The sequence below is a fragment of the Channa argus genome, chromosome 22 (assembly GCF_033026475.1).
Source record: "Channa argus isolate prfri chromosome 22, Channa argus male v1.0, whole genome shotgun sequence".
Classification (NCBI taxonomy): domain Eukaryota; kingdom Metazoa; phylum Chordata; class Actinopteri; order Anabantiformes; family Channidae; genus Channa; species Channa argus.
The window spans coordinates 11887892-11912608 of record NC_090218.1 but is presented as its reverse complement, the minus strand read 5'-3'; the positions used below and the strand labels follow the sequence as shown (position 1 = coordinate 11912608).

Below are 24717 nucleotides of genomic sequence, written 5' to 3'. Positions count from 1 at the left end.
GAAAACAATATTAGGAACCACGAAGCTTCGTCGACCTGCTGATATGTATTGTCCTCCAAAAGACAGAATGTGAATGTCAATACAGCCGTGGTTGGACGCACGTACTTGGAGTCCAAACTCCCCAGGACTAGAGGACAAGCATTCTTGCTGACTTCAGCAGCTTAGCTTGTCCCTGGTAATTAAACTTCAACAAAACTGTAATAATCTCAACTGAACACACTTTCTGAAGTTAGAAAAAGAAAGTAATAAATAATAAACTAAATAATGCAAGAAAATTTGGGGATAGCTTGGCAGGATGATAAATAAAGGGCTGTGAGGTAAATTAAAATCATGGTGGGGCCCTGTTGTGCTGTAAAAGTGTACTGAACTTTCTAAGTTCATTAGAACTCTGACGTTTTGCTTGACAGCGACCTGTGTTAGAGCTGCTCCCACTGTGACATCACACTGGGCATATGTGAGACAAGCCCACCGCTGTCCAGAGCGATGCAGAGAAAACAGAACTTCTATAGACAGAGTTTGAATTGTAGCCAGATGAGGAGCGTGTGCTTTACACACTAACTACCTGATACACCTTTAAAATAGGGAACATGAACATTGCTTCCAAAGGACTGCGACACATCTGTGCTAAAGCTAAGCTGGCTGCCTCCAGCTGGGGACAACAGCTGGGGGACAACAATGAAAGTTTGCTATTATTCTACAGCACTGAAACATCCTTTTAAAGTGTCAGTTGTGCAACAGCATGTGCATCCCCTTCACATTCAGCATCTGAGTCCACTTTTTAAATTGCTGTATAACTACTTTCTTACTCTATTTACATCCCAAGCAGCCGCCATGAGGTAGCTGTAGCTGCAGGATAGGAAACTGTGTATTGGCTGGTGATAAACGTAGAGGCAATACCTTTAGCAAAACATAGAAGGGGCTCATGAATAATGTTTATTCTAATATTATTTCATTTTTTATTTTTTGACTGCCATTATAGAAGGCAGAAGAGGATCTGGGCTGTTTAAGAAGTTGTCACGTTTAAAATACCTTAGAAATTGTCGAAATGGACATAATACCATCCCCTTAACTATAGTAGATCCTTCTATAGGTCCCAGCTCTGTTGAGAAATGTGTTCTTATTTTTAAATTATGTTTTGTATATAGTTTGTATGATACATTTGTAAATGACATTTAAACAAAGAGGCCTGTTGTTGACCAAAGTCAAAAAAGCAATTGTCCTCAGTGAGGAAGCAAAAATGCAACTTGATAGACATAAACAAATCAAATCCATAATGAAACCCATAGAGTCTCCTGACCAGAATAGCTCATGCAGAAAAATAAAACTCAAACTATTTGATCTTTTTCCCCTGCTCTCACCACTTTGCCGTAGAGGTAGATGTCTGAGTGATCACAGGCGCGAGGGCGGGTGAACATGAACACATTGATGCCGTTTTTGGCTCTTGGCTGTGTTTGCAACGTTGTAAAAACACCTAGTGCATCTTTAACATCTTAACACTTTCTACTTTCTACAGAATAAAAAAAAAAAAAAAAAGTAGTTTTTTTTTCAGCCAGGTTGGATTTAGTCTGCTTCTTTTCATTCTTTTGTTGGTGTTATGCCTGCTGTAGAACTGAAATCCACGTTTCCATTTTCCTCACCAAGATTTCCCCTGAAGGCCTGAAACTAAATAATCTGCACTTGGTAAATGGTCTGCACTTTATATAGCGCTTTTCTTCCTATTGCCACTCAAAGCACTTCACACTGCTTCTCATTCACCCATTCGCACACACACACACCAATGAAGGAGCTGCTGTGCAGCTGACCAACACTCACTGGGAGCAACTAAATTGGGGTTCAGTGTCGTGCTCAAGGACACTTCGACACGTGCCACTGACAGAAACCTTTTCTTGAAGCGGAGTTGCCATTTTCTCAACTCAGAAACCAAATGTTTCAATAACAAGAGCTTTTAACTGAAAACTGTCAAGGTTGTCAAATGATGACTAGTTTTCAGTGATGGTAATGGATCATGACAGTGCTCTGAATGATGTCAGTGGCTGTGGTTGTGAGGCTGCCATGTAAAGGTCAGGGTTCTAACTAAAGTAGATCCAGAAATCCCTGGATTTGCACGTCCTCTCATGGACACGTCAGACCGCCACCCTGCAAGGGCACCGCATCTCTTTTACAATCTCAAATGCCAAATTTCCATCGTGACACTGGGAACAATGTGTAAGCATTAGGCAGGTTGAAGGGTCACCGTAAATACTGTATATGTTATGGTAATTCATGTGTTTTACATTGTTCACATTTATGGTTCTGTCTATCCCTTCTGTCACTTTGATGATTGCCATATACAGTATACTGAATGTCCCCTCCAGTATTTGCGTATCTGAGCCATCTGCTTTGTATCATGCTGTTTCCTGACCCCTGGAGATTCTGGGAAACGGCAAGATCACATCATATGCCAAATTCCAACCCTGCTTTCAAGCGAGTTTTAAGGAAACGTTTGAAAAGTCAAAAAAAATAAAATGGGAATTAGGGGCCTTCTCTTCATCTCGGCCGAAGCAAATAAGTAGGCAGTAAAAACAAAACCACCAGAAGAGAACCATGGGCTAGTCAGTCATGGGCTAACTGCTGCTGCTGCTGCTGTTCTTCAGTGTCAGCTAATTTCGGCCATTTTCTATGCTGCATGAATATGAAAACAACAAACGCCTTTGGCATCATTCTGAGACAGGCCTCTTATGCATGGAGAGAGGTTTAACATTACAGGGAATACACAATGATTCTAAAACCTCTTAGTCATGGAATTAGACATTCACTGGCCTCTTTATTAGGTACACCTGTACAATCGAATGCAATCCAGTGTCGACAAAATCGTTGAACGACTTCAGAAAAATGTTTCTCAACATGAAATTGCAAAGACTTCAAAGATCCCACCATCTACAGTATATAGTATCATCAAATGATTCAAAGAATCAGGAGGATTCTCTGTGTACAAGGGACAAGGAAAAAGGCCAAAAGTGGATGTGTGTGTGATCTTCTACTGCACATCCCTACATATGCTCAGAAACACTTAGTGTCTGTGAAAGGTTCCTTGTGCAAACCACAAATGTAAGTTAAAGCTGTATCACGCAAAGAAGAAGTCATATGTGAACACAATCCAGAAACGCTGCCATGTTCTCTGGGCCAAAGCTCATTTAAAATGGTCTAAGGCGAAATAGAAAACTGTTATGTGGTCAGAAGAATCAAAATTTGATATTGGTATGAAATTTGACATGGTCTGGGGGTGTATTAGGGCCTATGGTGTGGACAACTTCCACATCTGGAAAGACACCATCAACGCTGAAAAGTACATAGAGGTTATAGAGCAACATATGCATATGATTTGTTGTCACCTTTAACTAAAGAGTCACTACTTTAATTTTATGAAAATATAATAAACAATGTTACCAAATCGTAAAGAATATTTCATACCTAACCTTGTCTCATGGGCATTTCCACACAGTTTTCATTATCTACTCCTAATAAAAATAGGACTCAATAAGTGAATGAATGGAGAGCATAAATCAAAGATGGGACATACGGCAAAATGCATAAACGGTCTGCACAGATTTAGAAAATAACCTTATGGATGATTGCAATAATAAACATTGTGGGCAGCCTACTGTACCTTCAGATACTCTTCATAGCATCAGTTAAATGTCGGTATCCCAATAAAAGTTGTCTGACAAAGTTGTCATTTTTGCTTTTGCACACTGGATAAAGACAGAAATTAGTGTGTTAGGGGTTTGTGAGCTTCTAGTTTTTTTACAGAACATTATGATCAGATATCTGCATTAGAACAAAGACTCCAAAGTTCATAGTGCTACGTTTATGTGTGTGAAGAACTTCCTGTGTGACTTTTTCGTGCACCAACGAAGGAAGGCAGATGGATGGTGGATGTATTGGAAACAAACTTGTAAACCCTCCTCCTCCTCTCTCAGAAGCACACATCCCCATTCTCAGCCAATTAGCAGTAATTAAAATTGCCTCCTCGAAGAGACACAGATAATTAATAGCCTGTTTGTGCCTCCAGTTTTTCTCTCACAGTTTCTCTTAAACTTCATGAACAGGTGACTAAATAAGTGCAAATATCTTCAAGTGGGCGGAGCATGAAATAATTATAATTGCTGTTTGCATTCTCGCTGTGTTTGCAGAGATTGAAGCCAGGGAGGCCTGCGATTGGCTACGAGCGGCCGGCTTCCCTCAGTATGTGCAATTGTTCAAAGGTAAATATGAGGCTGTTAATGTAATCCTGCACCACACAGCCTGCAGGGTCAACTCTGACAGACTGTTAAGTTATGTCTCAGGCAGCGACTTAGTGTGTAATTTGTCCTCATTTGTATGTCAGACTGCAGGTTCCCCATTGATATTGAGTGGGCCAAGCGTGATCACCACTTCCTGGATAAGGACGCTCTGGATTCATTCATCAGGTCACCCACTTTCTTGGCTCATGGGTATTTGTACGGTTGCAGGGGAAAGTTTTTTGCTCCTTTTTCATTTATTCGGCTGGTTTAGGGTTTAACTTACTAAGATCTGAGGCATCCTCTAAAAATACCATCTGTAACACATGGGGTTGTTTAAAAGTATCCTCTGAAAACCCCAGGGTTTTCTGAAAGACGACAAATTCACGAATGCTTCTTTTTCTTAGCCTTTGTAGCAGATAGAAACGTGAAATACATAACAGTTTAAAACTTAAACAGTTTGCTTTAACAATTTTGAAAGGCCCGTTCTGTCCTTCATAATGCTACAAACTGTTTATAAAACTTTTTTAGACTTGCATTTTTAAAAACGACTTTATATGCATGCAATCATTGATGAGAATACAATATAGTTCTGTTGATGTGTGGAACAGGTTTCTGCTTGTTTAACCACTATGTTCCTCTGTTCTTGCTCTTGCAGGAGACTGAGCACTTTAAACAAATGTGTGGAAATGAGGCTGGAGCCAAGGAGGTCAAAACACAGGGTAAGCTGAGAGGGAACAGAGAAACTCCAACACAGCGGGACTCTCTTATTGAAACAGCTGGAGCTGTTGGGCTGTCCCACCTTCAAATCTGCTTGTTAGGCATCACTTGATTTTGACTTTACTTTGATTTCAGCTGATAGTCTATTGAGGAGGAGAAGGACCCATCTTCTTGAAAGAAATTAAACTCCCACAGTAGAAAAGAGGGGGAAAAAAATGTGTTGTAATACTCTAAAATCTAAGGCAGGGATTTTAACAGATCCGTCTTTTTCCAGGGAGATGACTGTGATGAGGAAGACGTCTGCACCATCAGCCCCAACTGGACCTATGACAGGCAACTGCGACAATGGCGACGCCTTGACTCCACCATGTACATACTGCACAGCCCTGCTGGACCCCTTTGTGACGTCACCGACCGCCATGATGTCAGCTCGGTCCACAGCTCCAGCAGCACCGACAGCGAAGACCATAACGGATATCACGAGCGTAGCAGGGAACCTACTACCATCCCAGCCACTGCAATTGGCAGCTCCACGGGGGTCCAGGAGACCAGTGGGAGGAGCTCCCACTGCTCTTCAACAAACAAGACCCCGTCTCCGGACACCTCGTTCAGTGAAGCCCCCTTTGCCGTGGTAGGTGGTGAAGGGTCACCCACTATGACTCTGGAAGCTGAGGGCTGCTTTCCAGACAAACCACCAAAGAGGAAGTGCACCAGTCTGCTGAGGAAGATGGAGAAACTGAGGCTAAGAGGGACGACTGGACTGCTTCTCTCTGTTCCTGTTAGTGGAAGCAACAGCAGGAGTCGGGCCCGGCATGTTATAGGTGGGCCACATCTGGTCAAGGAGGAGGAGAGGATGGAGAGGCTGCACGGCCCAACAAGGTGAGGATTGGTAATTATTTTCTGTGGCTTTCACAATCCTGATAGTCTTATGTTCAACTGGATCCAAAAGTCGTCGGCCTGCTAAGAATTTTCTCATGCATATCTCACCAAAGATTTCTCCCTTGCTGAATGTCTCCAGTCTGCAGGGCCGACCCGGCAGTTGTGCATCTTCCTCCTACTCGTCTCCTCACACTATCGGCAGCAGCAGCAGCAGCAGCAGCAGCCGCTCTGAGAGCAGTAGCGCCGTCAGCACTCCGAGCCCCGTCACCCGAGTGAGGAGTAACTGCAAACGCTCCAATAGCCGTGTAGGGGTCATGGGGGGATCGACCTGGGACAACCAGAAATGCACAGGAACAGAGGTCAGTTCTGAGATTTCCATTTGCATCTTTCACAGACTATGACCCGAACCTGATGAAACATTGCGGTGCATGTACAGTAGCTTAACTTAGGGAATCTAAAGCCCGGTGCCTGGCTGCAGACCATTCATTTTATGTTGTTATTTTATTTTATCTTTTACTCCTATGTTGCATTGAAGAGAAATGGCTTGTGTTCCATTTTGAACCTGTTCCTTCTTACCATAACTCCTTCATTCATTTATTCACCCTCTCAGGATTTTAGCAACCAGTTCAACAACAACAGCAGCAGCAGCAGCCACGAGAGCCTTGTCTTCCAGATCCCCCAAGGACACAAGCCGGGAACCTTCCCCACCTCCCTTGCCCACAAACACAATATCATGTCCCCCATTATCGATGAAACCTCAGTCAACTGGAGAACCGGTAGTTTCCACGGTTATCGGGGGCGAAACAGTTCCCTCTATGGAAAGTCTTCACTGGCCACTGGGGCCAAGGACTCATCATCTACGTCCAGCTGTAACGTCACCGTTGCCAACCCGCACTCTGTGCTGGATCACCGGCTAAGTATCTATGACAATGTCCCCAACGACCAGCAGCTGTGTAAAGGTGGCAGGGATGGTGATCGGATAGAGTCTGAGGTGGGTCAAAGAACTGTTACTGCACTCTATTTATTTCTTTATTGATTTATTAACCTTGTGGTAACAGTCATTGTGCCACTTGCCACTGTCTCATGGATCAACATGATAAATAAATAAGTTTTATGTGTAACAAGGCTGTAAAATTCTTCCATCCGTCCCCTTTTGTAAAGCTTTTACAGACAGCTTCAAACACTCCCCCCAAATCATACCAATCAAAAATAAAACAGACAGCACAAGATGGAGGCTCTGTATCTCTCTTTCTCTTTGTCTCATCTCCCTTTCTACTTAAAATGGATATAATCTCCTGCAAAAATCTGTCAGTCTATAAAAACACAATTCAATTGAGGATATTGATTCTACTAAGCTAAGCTCCATATGGAGCTGGGCTCTTCTCATAAACCAGAAATCATTTTGTGAGTGCTCGCATCCAATTCCATTTTGGAATGAAACTATACAATAATCTTTGACAATGGGCATAAATCACTTTGAGATTTGTCTCTCTGAAGAAGAAACAGGGCAGTTTGGAACAAAGCTGGCAGCTGGCACCCTCTTTGACAAAAACATGGCAGCCATGGCAAAGTTGATATACATTTTTATAGAAATTGTCAGGTAATGGCCTTTAAGTAACCAGTTATAATCATTTTTGTGTTTCCTTTGGTTTGATGGGAAGAGTTTGGTAAATTCACACTCTTCTTCTCTCTCAGGTCAGTCGGCTCTTGGCAGATGAGGACGTTTTCTCAGCTCTGGACAACGTGTTGGAGAGGATCAACAACCTCCAACAGTTGGTCTCTACCTGGTCAGAGAATCTATCGGAGGACGACTCCCAGAGAGGCTCTTCCTCATCTTCCTCATCTTCCTCTTCTTCCTCCCAGGACTTGCCTACCCACGACTCCTCGGCCACCTCCCCCTGCCCCCCCTCCCCTAGTCACATCCAACTGGAGGTGCAGCATGCACATGATACAGAGGAGGAGGAGGAGGAGGAGGATGAGGAGGCAGAGAGCTGTGACAAAGTGCCAGTGAAAACAGAGGAGCTCAAGACAGTATTGCCAACACCAGGAAGCAGGTGAAAAAGCTTAGAGCATAATGCAAGAATAAAAACTGCTATTAAATCAAGTTTTATGTATAGAGCATATCATGTGTCACAGCGATATAACTGAAAAGTGCTTCATAAGTGTTTTTAAACAATAATTCAGCCTTATATAGAAATATAGTTGACACAAAGAATAATGTTGCTTTGTTTCCTCAGGCATCAACCAAAACAGGAGTGAAGTCACTGTGGGGCACTTAAGATAAAAGTAGCGACCTCACAGTAAATGGTTTTGAAGGCTTTTTATATCTGGTAGTTGTGGTATTTCTGTTTTCAGATATACGCCAATAAAAGGTTATGAAGCATCTTGTGTAATGTAAAAGGCCACAACACCAACAGAGAATGCTGCTGGATGCTGCTGGTTTCTATTTTCTTCTGTTAATACAGCACTTTGTATTTGGTAAATTATAGCCTACTTCATTTATGCCATGTAGGCCTACAGGACTCCTCATCCAATAATAACACGCTAACAGGCTAAGATTAAGTTCAAAGATCCAGACAATCAAATCAAAAGTTTGCAACTCTTGCACAGGCCAGTGTTAAAGTAGCGTAGCATGCTAAATGAAACAGCTTTAAAGTGAATACTGCATTTGCAGTAGGCAAATGCGGATCATGAGTCACCAACCTTTTTGAAACTGAGAGCTACTTCCTGGGTACCAATTAATTTGCTCAATTTACCGTTAATTATATATTAATAATAATTGATTAAATTAATGATATTCATCTATTGGAAGACACGGATCATGTTAATGATTTCTCACAATAACTTTCAAATGTGATTTAAAAGATAATAGCAACAAAAAAATTAGATGCAGCTCATTGGTAAGTGGCACTATGATCAGCTATTTTTAGAACAGACACACGGGCTACTCAACAATCATCATTTTTAACCTAATATTTTCTGTAAACAAAACTAAGTACAAATGCATAACTCTGTGAGACAGTTGCTTTCATTTCAGGTACTGTGTGTGTGTGTGTGTGTGTGTGTGTGTGTGAGAGAGAGAGGGTACTCATCTGTAATGCCCACTGTGTGTTCAGCAGAGTGAGCCAGCAGCTGCACTGGTCCAGTGAGCAGAGCCTGCCCTCCCTGTCCACCAGTCCTCGAATGGAGAACCAGTCTGTGTCCCAGTTCCTCCTGCTGCAGAAACTCTCCCTGCTTAAACTCACCGCTCTGATGGACAAATACTCCCCATCTTGCAAGCAGGGCTGGAACTGGTAAGATGTCAGAAAGCACAGAGGCTCAGGGAATATTTGGGTGATTTCATGCTTGAAAATATGTGTGAGCGTTAAGCAGAAATAAAGGACAGAGGAAGAGATGTAGGAAGGTGAGAAATAGAATTCAGACAGTACTGTTATGTTATTTGCTCCTTCACACCTGTGTGGAGAAACTTCTTCAAGGAAACAACTGTGGAAAGGAGAGCAGGTGGGCGGGTGGAGGGTAAATATTTCAGGCAGCTTATTTAGAAAATTCATTCATTATTCATGGCTCAGGTGCAACCTTGTCTTGAGCAGCAACATACTTTGAGTGGAATGAACTATGTTACAAAATAAATAAAAAAACAGGAACTGCTGCTATTTAAGGCGACTTTCTTTCCTGGGAGGGTCACGTTGTGTTTGTCCTCCACGTCGTCACCCTATTTAAAATGAATGAGAGGGCCAAGACATTAAAACCACCTCATCTTACAATGCAGTCCAGTACGACTCCACTACCCACTGTGACCCCAATAATAAACGAGATTAGAATTATCACCTTTCTGGCAATTTCAAAGTAGAATTCATGGCAGAGGTGTTGTATTGACCTGCATTAGATTGTACAGGTGTATCTAATAAAGTGGCCAGTGAGTGTGTGTTGTAAAACAGGCCTTGAATACGCAGCATGTAAGATTTAGAGGAAATGGTTTTTCTGCAACCTCACTGTTAGATGCCACTAAATCTTCACACGGAGAATTAGGACTAAAGTACATCTTTCTAAACACTGTTGACAAATGTTGTGCTTATTCTCATCACCAAGTATGAGAAGTGTTTGGTCCCAATCTGTGCATCATTTCAGCTTTTGTGATTACTTCACCTACACTGCCTGTTTTCACACGTTCCCACTCCTTTACATCAGACCTTCTGCCCAGATCATTTTCTACACTCAGAAAGGAAACAACACTTTTAATGCCGTCCATTACTTTCAGTTTCAGTTTTGATGGTCTCAACATTGTCTAAAACATAACTTATCTGTGTTTGCAAGTACAAATGACATAAAGCTGTTTGGCTGAAAAATCAGTTTGTGTTAAAAATGACTTTGGTTCCAACACTAAGCTTTTATTGTCTCTTTCTTTCTGCGTCTGACCCTTAATGCACCTTTTCTCAGTTTTGGTCACTTTCGGTCATTTTTGCCACTTTTCTAACTTTGCAGTGGACATTTATGTGTTTGCAGGTCAAAAATGGTCCTGGGTTAAACTGCTGTATTTTGCTTTCCCCCTAATATACTGGATGTAGGTTGAGGTGCAAGTTCATTTGAGTTTAAACTGCAGCTTGTTGTAGTGTAAAGTGAATGTTTCCACTGTACTTATTATTATGCACATACACACTGATTGAGAGAGATCAGTGTTTTGCCTCCTACACCATGTTTTTGGGTTAAGCTCTCATGCAAAATGGAGACAAATTCATTTCTAAGACCAATAAAACATTCAAGCATTCTGCGTGTTTACGCTGCAGAATATTTGTATTTTTAATATGCGCCTCATGTAAACATATGACCTGCTTGTTTTATGCTTTGGTAGAAAACCAATTCGATTTTCGCTGAGGGTGTTAGACTCTGGGAGATAAGGATGAATGTAGGGACTGAGCTCTTCATTTGTCTTCTACTTTCAGGATCAGGACATTATGGCAGCAGGTTAAAAATCTTTTCGTACAAGTTTCCTGTGTTTATGCATTTAAAGTTATTAAATCTCATAGAAGTGATGAAAATTATGTGCGTGTTAACATGAGCAAGACAAGAACTTTGTAGAAGAACTAGTTCATATTCCTTAACACTTATCACTATATACTCCAGCAGAAAAAAACCTTAAAACATTTAAATCTCCCCAGGATTCATTAATCAGTTCAAGCTAATGCAGCTAATGATGATTACCTGCTGCTAAAACATGGAAGAAACACGATCGGAATAGGAAGGGAGCTAAAAAGCATTTCGAGTGCCTGTAGGATACAATTTCTCTTTGTGCGTCTGTACTTTGGGGTTGACTTTTTTTATTTTTTACTTTTAGTATGAGTAGAGAACATGTGTTATTACTCATTGCTTGAGTGCTTCAGATCTCTTATTTTGATTATGACAAAACTGCAGTTTTGAGCAGAGTGCACTCAGTTCTGCACAATTTTCAGTGTTGGAAGCTAAAAGGCTTTTTTTTTTTTTTTTTTTTTTTTCCAAAATGGTTTCAGTCACTGGTGTTAAAAGTTTCTTTCATTATCTCTCAAGCATGAACAAACTTCAGAAAGTCAGGTCTCTTTGTTGAACCTTCATGATTTCTCCACGCCTGCGTCGCATGAGAGCGGCACACTGGGACCTACCAAATAAAAAAATGTTTATTTGGCTCTGCCTTCAAAAGTAAATGGATGCAACAGCAGCCAATTTCAGCAAATTCCCTGGACGTTTGCAAAACATTTTTTGAGCGTGCATTAATTTCTAGAACTTTTCTCTCAGGGCATAAATCTGTGCCGTTTGACTTGTGTTGAAAAAGCTAACGGAGGTCTCTGATTTAGGAGTGTTCCTAAACTGCTGAGGAAGGCCCAGGTGACGGAGGTGAAAGGGCAGCGGGTGTTCGGGGTTCCTCTGCTCCTCAACGTCCAGCAGACTGGAGAGCCTCTTCCTTCTAGCATCCTCAGAGCCCTGGTCTACCTGAGGACCCACTGTCTCAACCAGGTAAAGTAGTTTTTTGTTTTAGTTTCTGACAAAACACAGAGAACCACCGTTCTTGTAGTTATCTGTCATTTTTATTTTATTTGCATTGTTTTGTGTCTCAGGTTGGACTTTTCCGGAAATCGGGGGTGAAGTCTCGTATCCAGTACCTTCGTGAGCTGGTGGAATCGGACCCCGACAACATTTCGTATGAGGGTCAATCCGCCTTCGATGTAGCCGACATGGTGAAGCAGTACTTCAGAGACTTACCGGAATCCATCTTCACCAGCAAACTCTGCGAGTCCTTCCTTCACATTTACCAATGTGAGCAGTTATTTCTTTACTGTGTCGGTTTGATTACTCACCTTGTAAAATAAGCAGTCAGGGAACAGAAAGACAAACCGTGTCTTGCAATTAGCGGTTTGAGTAACTCTTGAGTTTTTTTTTTGTATTAACACAGTGACTGTGTGGCTGTAAGCATTGTGGTGATGGCCTGTTAATCAAAAACTTTAGATTAAGACTTTTAGCTCCCGAATGATGGTTGTCAAAAGGGGCATTGTGCAGTATTAACATATTTAAAAATGTGTTGTGGGAAATAATAGATTTACTTATGAGACTGATTGTCTGTTTTCCATTGCTATAAGGCAAACTGTAATAAATGCTGCATCTTTGTCAGTTACAGTGTTGGTTGGTGGGAAGGTTTGAGCTGTTTAGTCAATAGGACCAGTAATAGTGTGTAAGTGATGCCTGCAGATTTTCCAAAGGACCAGCAGCTGGTTGCGGTTCAGGCAGCCATCTTGCTGCTTCCTGACGAGAACAGGGAGGCGATGCGGACGCTGCTCTTCTTCCTGCAGGACGTCGTGGCCTGCGTGGACGAGAACCAGATGACTCCCACCAACATCGCCGTCTGCCTGGCACCGTCGCTTTTCCACCTGAACGCAGTGAAGAGAGACGCCAAAGCAGCCAGGTGAGTAACGCCCACGTTTTCTGTCTTTAGCTGTTCAAATCAAGGCGCCAGGCTTCCAAGTCAGATTACTCTTCTGTTTGTATATGTAGATTTGCAATAACCATGGTTCTTAAATACACGTTAAAACGCTCAATGACTCATTTTTTACTATATACCGACTATGTCTAGTCTGTCTGATATTACATGAGAAATTTTATGTTGCCACCAGTGTTGTTGTATGAAAAATGTAGTAGTCTGTAGGAACATGCAGCAAGAGTGGGAGAGAGCCTTCAAGTAATAACCAGACATTGCTCTTAAAGTTTTTTTTATTCTGGTGTAGCTTTTCTACTGCAGTTTTTAATCATATTTCCTCTGCCTCTAAAAACATCCTCTTCTACAAGCTGATGCAGTAAAATGACAATCAGGACGTCTCAGTCAAACACACACACTGCAGTGGTGTAGATGTTTAGAGTTTGAACGATTCTGTCAGTAGCCGTTTTACTAATGTTGCTAATTCGCACAGCTGACGTTATGAACTGTTGCAAGCGAATCTTTGCCTCTGTGAATGTTTTGGCATTTGTATCATTCTCAGACAACAACGGTAACATTACATTTTGGCTGCAGCTAATAGAAAATTAACAACCGAACCTTAAATGCTTTTACTGATCTGGATGTCTGTGAGATGCTGTGCTAGGTTTGAGCTTTTCCTCATTGAGATGCTGTGTGTAGCGGCTTTTTTTTTTTTCCTCGGCCCAGTTGCAGTGTCGTGGTTTTGTAGTGTCACCTTTCTTCTTCGCCTTGGGTTTCTTGACTACCTTGTACCTTGTAGGGCCAGAGAAACCACTTTCCTTCTCCAGCCACTATGGCACCAAGAAAAGCATTTTCAGAATTTTTAGTATCAACTTGTTACAGTATCTGTTCTGGTGGTTCTGGTCCCCAGGTGGCAAATACCATCTCAGTAAAAAAAAAAAAAAAAACAGGAAATACATGGAGGCTGTGTGACATCTGACCCACATTGTCTCAGTTACATAAACAGCAGTTACATAAGGCCTCCGTGGTTGGGTGTGGAGGGCACTCGACTCGTTGCTTTCATTTATTAGACTTTTATTGGGCTAATATCAAGCACCAGAGAGATGACAAGCATCCAGAGGTTTATGTGAGAGGTTGTGTGGCTCTTTCCTAAACATGTGGTTTTGCTGGTTTTTGCTCATTACTGCAAAAAGTTTATGCAGTATTTCATTGGGAGATTATTTTCTGTGCCTCTTTGCTTATGTTCAGCTGTTCAACTTTTGAACACACCACTTAGGAAAGTTTTGAGAACTGCCTGAAAGCAATTGCATAATCTCATGATGATGGCAATATGATTTTCAAACATTCAGGCAATATTCATGTAGTATAACTATTAAAATCTGTGTCAAGCTAAACATGCATTCAGATTTTAACCACCTGGGTCTGTTATGTGCACTTCTGGTAGCTCTCATCCCTGTCAGCTACCACATTTTCTTTTTTTCTTTTTCAAGTTAATTGCTGACAGAGCACGGGGACAGAAAATCAATCATTCAGATGATCACACAGAAACTCTGTGAAAAGTTTGTGCAAAGAAACCTGAAACCTTTGCTTCGGGCTGTAACTTTATCATGGTTTAAATCTCAGCCTCAGATCCTGCTTTCATCATTAATTCATGTGTACATGCCGCTCAGCCGTTACCAAGGCCAAGTTGCCATTGAGGTGCCACAGAAACATGTTTTTCCTTCCTCCTTTTGTTGCCGCAGTAGTGTTGTGCTTCACAGTATTTCCAGCTTCAGTTCTCACAGATGACCTCAGCTCTGGATCAGATCCTGGTGTTATAAACACGCTTTTTTTCGGTGTAATGAGAAGCTGTCAGCGCAGTTAACACGGAGGACACATTACATAACCCCCCGGTCTCCATCTGGCCGCAGCTCCGCTCCCTGCAGGGTAGGAAGTTAGAAATTGGGGAGAGAGAGAAGAAAGAAAAGCTGAGATATAGGTAGAGACAGAGTGAGACTGCAGTTGGTGATTTGCATTATTAGGATATGAACTTAATTATTAGGGGACACTCAGTCCCATCAGTGTGAGCTGACCATTTATTCAAGCTCAGAGCTTGTGCTGCACAAGTGTGTTTGCTGAACTTATGCATGAATTCAGTCCGTAGCAATAAGGAGGCAGACACAGTAAAGTAAAGGAGACATGGAAGAACTTAAAGAATAAAGCTGATGTCATTCTGGGTTTGAATTATCCCATGAAAAGGCCAAAACCAACACTGTGTTAGTGTCTCTCAGTGGCTTCACCAATGTCTTTAAAACAACTGATAAATCATCTCCCCTCCACATGTTTATGTCCTTCTGCTCACCCCTTCCTCAAACATGCGTGTCCTCCTCTTTGTTCTCATTGTCGTACTCTCTCCTTTCACTTACCCCTTTCCCTCACCCCTTTCCCTCCCTCCCTTCCTTACTTTCATCTCCATCTCCTCCCCTTTCCACTTTAGCTCTTTTCCTCCCTTCAGGACAGTAGATGGAAATGACATAACGACACAATCAGCACTTTGTGCCTCCTATTCTCCTGAAAAGCTCGCAGCCTGTCAGAAATGTCACACTTTGCCGTGGGAACAATACCTTGGAAAATGATCTGCTGCCCGTTTCCGTTCTCCCAAAGACTTTCTGAAATCTCATCTCTTGTCTTTTATGTTTCTGCTTCGACAGAGCTCATCGCTCCTACTGAGATACAGACTTTTTAAGGCTCTGCCTCCTGACCTGCTCAGTGCGTTTCAAGCGTTGCTGTGTAATTTTCCAGTTTTGCTGCGTCGAAAACTGTCTGTGCTGTTTAATAGGAAAAAATGCTCAGCTATGTAACGTTCGCTTATTCATCACAAGGGATACAACTTCATACCAAATAAACTCAAAGAACATCCTGGGATTCTGTCAGCTTCCAGTAAACCTCAGCAAACTGGAAAACCGTCCAAAATAACCTGAATCTGTCAGTTGCATTCTCGTCTGATGCCTGTGTAAACTGGCACATACACTACCTGCACCATGAAGCTCGTGTGTCATGAGTCACATTGACTTCCTATTTCCTCTCTGGTTGGGTGTAGCTCAGTGCTTTTTGTGTCGTCCTTGCTGTAGGTCAAGTCACAGGAAGTACAGTCTGGGGCGCCCCGATCAGAGGGACCTGAGTGAGAATCTAGCTGCCACCCAGGGCCTGGCCAACATGATCACCGAGGCCCAGAGACTGTTTCAGGTACAGCAACAAACTGCTCCACAGAACATTGTTGAACCTTTTTAAAGTCAAAATAAATCACTCAATTCTTTCTGCAGCTTCCAGACTTTTGGCCCAGTCAGTACTTAGGTACTGCTGGTCCCACTGTGGACTCTGAGGAGGCCGGAGGTGAGGAGGAGCAAGCGGAGAGAAGGGCCAGGCTGCAGCAGAGCACCCAGCGCCTCCTGAAGGAGGTCAGGGAGACGAGTCCAGGCTGGGAGAGCCACCCAGCCCCGGAGCATGTGGAGCTGGCCTTTAAAAAGGTGAGCACGGGGGGGAGAGAGGGAGCTACACCCAAAGCTGTGAATTGATTTTGTGTTATTGTTTAATTAGTAACAAATAAGGAAAAGATTTTTCACATCTCTTTGATGGACAGTCAGCTACTCTACTTTAAAGATATTAGGAAAATGCTAAATAAATAAATGGCCATTAGGATATGAACTTTATTAGACAAAATGAGACACTGACATAAATAATCATGTTTTTTTTGAATATTTTGGGTCTTGTACACCATGATTAAATAGTGCCAGGAAAAAAGAGGTGAGACTGTTTCCTCATCATCATAACGGAGATTGTGAATTATTTGGTCCAAAATATATATATATTTTAAATCAGTCTCCCCTTAAGGGGTAAACCCATAGGACACTGAGGCTCAGCTGGAGGCAAAATGAAGTATTCTGTTGAAACTTTGTTCTTATGTCAGTTACTCTTCTATCACTGCAGTGATACAATATGTGTAATGGCTGAATGTCTGTACATACTCTTTTGTACATTATGTGTATTCATACATTTAGCAGACGCTTTTATCCAAAGTGAATTACAAGGCACCAAAAATCAAGGTGAAAACATCAAAGCAAAGTCTATTTCATAATTACTTTTTTATAGGAAGATGTTCTTATACAGTACATAGATTTAAATGTCTTGCAGTCAAAATTCTTCTCTAAATGAGAAAGGTGGAGCAGCAGTGATCTCTAATGCTGTACATCCCCTGGTAACTGTCTTTGTCCACTCTTCTCCAGATGGATGACGGCTGCCCCCTCTGGATGTGGCGTGGCTCCGTGGAGGTGGACGCCCCCCAGGAGGAGCTGCTGCACCGGCTGCTGAGGGAGCAGGAGCTGTGGGACGGAAACCTGCACCAGGCCACCATCGTCCAGACATTATCCAAGGACACTGAAGTTTACCGCTACCTCCTTCACAGCCAGGACCATGGCCTTGGCTCCAGGCCCCCCCAAGAGCTTTTGCTGCTCAGGTAATGAGGCAAGCCGAGTTCCACATACCTCTGAGTCTTAACCCGCCGAGCTCTACAGAGCAGGTAGGACAGAGAAGTCGATGCTAAAATTACTCGTGTCAATTTAAGGTTAGAGGGCAGACGTTTGAGTGAGAGAGAGACGGATGAGACAAGACGGTGTCTGTGTTTGCAGCTGGACCACTTCACACTGTGAAGGTTCCTGTACATTGTCAGAAGAAGCTAGAGTTTTCCTTGATTAAAAATGAAAGAGAATTACTGCATTATGCATTCAAACAACCGAATCACAGAGAAATAATGTCATTGAATCCCGAGAAAATACAGTGCAATAAGAAAAAGGAGACAAATTGAGCTCACATGTTAATCAGGATTTTTGAACATGTTTTTTACATTTAGTCGTTTAGCAGACGTTTTTATCCAAAGCTACTTACAAATGAGGTACAAGGCAGCGAAAACATCAAAGCAAAGTGTTCACAGTTCACGAGAGAGCAGAAAGGAAAGGAAGTGCATAGGAAGGTGCAGAAGAGTTCTGTTTTCAGCAGTTTCTTGAATTGCTAAGCGCACAGAGTTTGGTAGCTTGTTCCATCATCGTGGGATCATTGTGCTAAAAAGTGTTGCTTGGTGTCTTCTGTGCGGTGATTGTAGACCTTATTGAGGGAGTTGAGGTCAGCAGGAGCTATTGAGTTAACCCCCCTGTGAGCAAGAGACAGAGCTTTGAACCTGAAGTGAGCAGCTACAAAAAGCCAGTGTAGAGATCTGAGAGTGGTGTGACATTGGTCCTTTTTGGCTGATTAAAAATGAGACGAGCTGCTGCGTTTTGGATCATCTGTGGATACCGGTAACTCCGTCAACAAAGCGTTGCAGTAATCGAGAGGACATGTGAGTTGGGTTGTATATTCCTTGATGTAGGGTCTGATCTTTCAGCGACTGAGGAGATAAGGTCCTTAAAGCTCAGCTGGTCGTCGATGATGCTGTGTTGCGTCGAAAGTCTGGTCTTGAGTTGATCCAGGAGATGTTTGAGAGACAGGCAGAAATGCACGGTGAAACAGTGGAGTCGAGGAAGTTGTTCTTGGAAAGAAAGTCTGAGAGTTGGTTGAAGACTGCTCGTTCCATTGTCTTGGCCAGCATTGAAAGAGGGAGACAGGTTGGTAGTTCTCCACAACAGAGGGGTCAAGAGAAGGCTTCTTGAGCAGTGGGGCAACCTGGGCCTGCTTCAACGAGGTTGGAAAAGTCCCTGTTGTGAGAGATGTGTAGATGACTTGTGTAATAGCTGGCGTTAGTGTGGAAGGGATTGGATCCAGAGAGCAGATGGTTGGATGATTAGAGAGGAGGAGGGTGGATACGTCGGAGGACTGGAGACCAAACACGTCAGCTGCACGTGGTTTGTCCAGGTGGATGTTCAGGTCTCCATGACGATGAGAGCCATCTTCAGGGAAGTGGAACAGCAACACGTCCAGCTGTCAATATATCACAATCACCTGGACTGCTATCGGTGCTGAGATGACAGATTGTTGAGTGGTGCTGTTGGGGAAATCTTCCAGGTATCATTGATGAGCGAGGAGTGTGAGAGTAAATCAGCAGAAAGTCAGCTTCCTCTGAAACCAACAAACACATTTCAAACTGCACTTACTGGTTGAGTAGATCTCCTGTCCTAGTTTGGTGCTTGTCCTGTGTTGTTTCACTAATGTCCACACAGGTGGATGATTTGGCTGAAAATGACCACTGTAGCTAAAATCTGTGAGACTCAGCTTAAGTAGGAAATGACGGGTGGTATCTGACCATCCAGCTACTTTTAGCACTACAGGCTCCACCCTGAAAGGATCACAGAGCTAAACTGCTCAAAAAAAAAGATTATGATTGTCATCACCCCAAGACTGGGGACTTTTTACAGGGTTGGACTTTGGCCCAGAACTACATTTAAGTGCCTTGGTGGAAACGGGGCTAAAAACAGCCGTATTTTATACTGTAGTCACTACTTTAGTTATAAAGCTAAGTCTTATAAATGTAGTGGTGTAAAAAGTACAAAGTTTACCTCAAAATACAAGAACCACAATTGTGCAATATGTGCAGCTTAGAACCTTCCACAGTAAACGAGTTGTAAAGATCATAAACTTTTCTCCCTCAGGACCTGGCAGCCAGATCCGTCCTCTGGACCTCTGTACCTGTCCTCTGTGTCCACAGAGCATCCTGGGGCGCTGGTGGAGGGAGTCAGAGCCCATGTCCACTCCTGCCTCTACCTCCTGGAGCCAACAGGAGCCAGAAAAACCCAACTGACCCACCTCTGTCGAACAGATACTAGGTGAGGAAGGATGCAAAGGAAAGAAGTGTGAGAGAGAGAGAGAACACAACCTTCAGAGTGCGACTATACACATTTTAAATGGTTCTTTAAAATTTCACATTTAGTAATAAACCAAGGGGCAATTCAAACATCAGACTTTGTGTTAGTATGTAGTGATGTTTTCTCACCTTCTCTTTGCTGATCTTCCAGGAATCGGTCACCGGAGTGGCACAGCAAAGTCAGCGGACATCTTCTGGCCTCAGGTCTCTTGGCGATCAGGGACTCATTTACACCAGACTACAAGGAGACACAGATATGAGTCTGTGCAGGGGAGGAAGCCGAGGACTTGGAACCCTGTACAGTTTTTGCACTAATCTGCAGTTTGAAGTGCAGCTCGAGGCTCAGAACAGTGAGCAGTGACCCTTGAGTCTCCCCTTGTCTTTGACTTCTTTTGGAGTCACTGTACGCGTTTTCTTTTCAGACAGTGACCTTGCAGGCTGCCAGTGGTGTGTGTGCACTGCCTGCTGGGCTTGTTACGATTGGTTAAAAAACAAAAACAAATCAGACAAAATGTGGTTTTGATGGGGACTGAAAAGCTGATGTGGAAATAAAAGAGATGGAGCCAGTGGACAGCGCAGTACAAAGTCTTTCCTGTGTCCAGAGAAAGGAAACACGCAGCAGCTGCCAGGAAGTAAGACAGGAAACAGACTTTAAGCCACAACCCATCAGCTTCGTGGACAGAGGTGACGAACCAAAACCACACTGATGCCAGAGACAACTGCTTCACCCGCAGACAGACAAAACCCCTTTCAACGTGGCTGAATCCAGCTGAAACCAGGACTTTAACCCATATTTGCTTTAGACACAACCCTGTGACTTCAACCCGCACGTGTGTGGCAGGTCAAACACCAGTGATATCTACCTCCGTGGGGACGGTGCCACAGTTGTGAAGTGATAGCGGCCTTCTGTGACGAGCACGGGAGCAGACACCTCCCTGTATTTATGTCGTTGCTGTGAAGTCAGGCGCGTCTGCCTGTAAATGTTCCTATCAAACAGCATATTTAAGTTAATGTTTATCTAAATCCAAATTTCCTTATATCCAGATATTTAATTTTTAGCTTGTTTGTGTGAAAACTAAATATTTCAGTGCCAAACATTTAATTAAAATGTTTATTTCTCTCTCAACCTGTTTCCCATTGTTTTCTTCCCCCTCTCCCCTCTGTGACGCCTCTGAGTGCCAAACAGATTACTGACTGTAATTTTGGAGGAAGGGGGGGGGGGGAACGGCAGGCAGCATGAAGATGAGGGGCCACACTGTGCCACCGAAGCGCAAGAGATTAATAAGCCTGGTGGAGTGATCGCGCTGCACGCTTCCAAAACAACTACCAGCTTCCTCGTGTGCTTACAACACCCACTTGTGTCTAATTTGCATATCTCGTTGGTTCATCTCTGAGATCAGATCAGTTAAATCCCGGAGAAACACTGGGCGCTCAGAGCGAGACACAGATGCTGAGCAACAAATCGGGAGGTAAAAATAGTCGTCGTGCTTAGGACGTCATGCCGCAGTCTGAACAGGGTTTGGAAGAAGCAGCATCATTTACGCAAATCCAAACAACACAAGTCTGTTCCTTCCAAATGCTGCTAAACTACTCAACTCCGGATCGACTGGAGGTCAAAGGTTACCGGTAAACCAAGCCTAGAGAAGTTTAATCACATCCAATATATCAGTGCAAAAGTAGCCCCCTGTGGTCCCGTACAGGCCACAACCCCCGCAGCTCTCTCACCTCAGGTTTTTGGCTTGCGAGCTCATCCGCCGTACGATTTGTCTCAGCGCCCTGCTCAGCCTCATTTCCAGCCACAGCGGGAAGCCGTTTCCTGTGGGGAAAAAAAACTCAATGTAAACTACCTGTTCAGCAACAAAGCGCAGACAGACACAGTTAGGGGCTTGTGGGTGAACTAAGTGGAACATTTAGCAGCTTAAGGGATGTAATTTTCTCAGATGTGGGTGGAAACAAAATCTGAAGGAAAAAAAAAAAAAAAAAAATCAAGGTGTGCGTATCAGGTGAAGAGGAGCACAATGCCAGAGGGATGATTACACTCACTGGGCATCAAGACCTCAGCTGCAGCAACGGAGACAATGAGTCTCTTTGAGGCTGCTGCCTCCTAGTGGCCAAAATCCATTTACATGTAGTTAAACATGTGGTTCCATTTTGGTTACAAATAGACCAAAACCAACAAACATGCTAAATAAAAACTGCATCTGGGACCTTTCTTCAGTTCTGACTAAGAAGGACAAACCGTAAACAACATCACAGGAAACTCAATTTTAAAGCAGCATTAGTTGAATTGTGGCCACTAGGGGGCGACATAAGCAGCTACAACCATAACAGCGATCATCCTGTGGTGTTTAATGGCATAGTTCTAAACAACTACGCAATAAAATATGAAATTTGAATCACTTTAACTGGATTTGCACCAAAAGACAAAACTAATTAATTTACTTTGAAAACAACAAGCGTTTAGATAAACATACCTGGGGCATATTTGGTTTCTCTTTGGGTGTCAGGTACTTTGTTTTCCCCCAAACGGACCAGCTACAGACCACAACAGCCAGACCAAGAAAAGTGACCTGCTGTGATTCTGTGGAAAATTCCTGTTAGCTGCTGCTGAAATAGTGCAATGAAAGACGACACAGGTGAAAGAAGTTAAACTTGTAACAAATGAAAACTGCGTAGAAACATTAAAACTCTCGCTTCACACAGATGTGTGTGTGTGTGCGTTTTCATCTTTAAGCTACAATATGCAACTTAAGCTACTGCCGCCACCATCAGTCCACTCTGCTCCACCCAGGCCTCAGTCTTCCTGCTCCACTCTTCTATCACCTGCTACGCTCTGCACAGCCCTTCAGGTATTAGTCATTATGACATAATAAATAAGAAGCTGAAAAAGTAGCAGAATTGATCATTTTTCCCCTCAGTTTTTAATGTTCGCATTGAAAACAAGTTAAAGATGTGAACTGCATAAGTCTCCAACCAGTGCAACTTTAAGTGAAACATAACTGAATGAAGATCACAATCACTCACCTCTGGTTCGGACCTCAGTGCTGCACCTCCACGACGCCCGAAACGAGTCTCCCGAATGTTAACTCCGAGGTGTTTTTCCCAACAGGGAGGACACTGCTTCAAACAATCACCCCGTCTCTGATCCACGCAGAGACACCGGAGAGGGAATAAATATCAGCTGAAGCCACTGGGTAATGAGATGTGAGCATCCCATAGAGCAGAGCACATTATTGCTTCTGCTGGTGTTATTGAACCGTCACAGCAGGCCTCCTCCTCCAGGAACAACTGTCAAAATATCTTGCACACTGTCCTTCAACGGCAGCTCGAAAATTATTTATGTATTACACAAAGTGAAAAAATTAATGAATTTTTCATGAAACTTCTGGGGAATTAAGAGGCAGGACGTACAGGATGATGGTAACTCAGAAGTTTTAAAGATGAGTCAGACCCAGCTTTTCCCCTCAGCCCGGGTTTGACGGGTGCTGAGTCCTGGAGTCCTGCAACTTTTACGTGTATGGAAATGCACAACTTTCTAGTGATTGAAGGCAAACTTAACAATTACAGGCTTTCAAGTCGCCTCAGAGTGTGTATGTGTGTATAATTAACCTCATGAAATAGTTTGTTTGCTTCACACTCAAGAAGGCAACGAAAAAACGCAGCTATTTAATATTCAGCTCATGTCAAATATGATATGTTAAGAGCGCGTGGGGGGAAAAAACGAGGAGGCTGGCAAAGCAGTGATGGATGAAATGCCAAATTACTCTGGCTACAGCTTCATCCTGCAGTGTGAAAGTCTTATGTGGTTAAGTATCTTACACACTTATTCAATAATGCTTCATTTTACAGGTCATCACTGTTCCACATTATTTTAGTCACCTGATTTCTCAGGTCTACTTTCTGGGGATTGTAACTGTCGAGTCGACAAAGTTTGTAGACTGCCAAGTAACGTTAGGTGAAAAATATGGAAACTGTAAAAGACGGAGCAAAGTGAGAATCCTGGAGCAGAGACAAACGAGGGTTTTACAGGTCGGATGCAATCGGAAATGGATCCAAGTAAAAGCTTAAGATTTAAATTAAGTGGTTTGGCTGATCTCACTGCATCGCTGATTATTTCAAGTGACAGTTTCTATGCATGTTTGTTCGAATCCCTTCATACATGGATCCAAGTGGATGTTGGTGCCAGAAATTACTACTTTCCACCACCAAAATCAGTTCACGTGCCAAATTTGAAAAAATGCTTTCTTACGATACCGTAACACGTGGACTAAACGCCTCGTGCCACAGCTGCCCTTAAAAGAAAACAGCAGCTCTGTGGACAAAAGCCCCCCAGGGGCTACAAGTAGCTCCCGACTCTCACTACTGAAAATAAGAACCATGTTGTGATTCGTCCGTAGTCTGACAGAAGTCAGAGGCTGTGACTGTGCAGTCAAATCACAGCATCAACAGACAAAAGATGAAACGCTTCCCAGCGAGACGGATAATGACGAAACACTAACGAAGCTGCAGCAATTAGTGCTTTCGACAACTACGTCAGTAGTTTAGGGCTCGATTTTCACTTTCAATTGTGGCTATTTACTGCTTTAATTTTCTATATTGATTGATTCGGACATTAAATGAACATCAAAAACAACACTGACTGTTGGCGGAATCACATCTCAATTATTCATCCATTCAAACAAATCGGTGACGGCGATTATTTTAGGTTAACTGGGAAACAAATCTCACAGTGCTCACAATCAGACTGAAGCCTGAAATAGACACTTGTCTGAATGATGCACAGTGGCTGCCATGGTGATTCAGACTGTTCCTGTTAAAATACTTTAAGTTTTATCAGCTTCTTTCAATGCTGATTATTCTTTAGTCGGAGAATAAAATGACTCAAAATAGGGAAAATGCTTGTGATTGTTCATGTATTTGCTTATTAAACTAACTGATGCTGAAACATGCAAATCACGTTTGAGGACTTTTGTTATTACATTTCTCAAATAACTTCTCGACACTGATGTACTAGTTGATCCTTTCTGACGTGCAGCTTCACAGCTTCTCGACCCTTCTCCCCTCTAAAGGAGTTTGCACTGAGCCGTATGCATTTT

The 24717-nt window shown here is 42.8% G+C and overlaps 1 protein-coding gene and 1 long non-coding RNA gene across 5 annotated transcripts in view; one reads left to right on the top strand and one right to left on the bottom strand.

Moving 5' to 3' along the window:
- si:dkeyp-23e4.3 (rho GTPase-activating protein 7) overlaps nt 1-20747 on the top strand; it is an 84955-nt gene extending 64208 nt beyond the window's left edge. For 2 of the 4 annotated variants that reach the window (XM_067491456.1, XM_067491458.1), the window contains exons 2-17: nt 4173-4244; nt 4367-4448; nt 4918-4981; nt 5254-5858; nt 5998-6217; nt 6469-6849; nt 7554-7912; nt 8975-9151; nt 11684-11843; nt 11945-12143; nt 12573-12786; nt 15906-16020; nt 16098-16301; nt 17058-17287; nt 19410-19583; nt 19773-20747. In XM_067491456.1, coding sequence (XP_067347557.1) covers nt 4173-4244; nt 4367-4448; nt 4918-4981; nt 5254-5858; nt 5998-6217; nt 6469-6849; nt 7554-7912; nt 8975-9151; nt 11684-11843; nt 11945-12143; nt 12573-12786; nt 15906-16020; nt 16098-16301; nt 17058-17287; nt 19410-19583; nt 19773-19881 — 3365 coding nt within the window. In that variant the 3' untranslated portion in view covers nt 19882-20747. The remainder of the gene's footprint in view (nt 1-4172; nt 4245-4366; nt 4449-4917; nt 4982-5253; nt 5859-5997; nt 6218-6468; nt 6850-7553; nt 7913-8974; nt 9152-11683; nt 11844-11944; nt 12144-12572; nt 12787-15905; nt 16021-16097; nt 16302-17057; nt 17288-19409; nt 19584-19772) is intronic. The other 2 variants (XM_067491457.1, XM_067491459.1) reach the window with 2 other exon arrangements.
- Nucleotides 16898-19859, bottom strand: LOC137107664 (uncharacterized). Its single transcript, XR_010912075.1, has 2 exons — nt 19751-19859; nt 16898-19579 (listed from the first exon to the last, which is right to left on the bottom strand). It is a non-coding gene; the product is annotated as an uncharacterized lncRNA (long non-coding RNA).
- Nucleotides 20748-24717: the final 3970 nt, after the last annotated feature.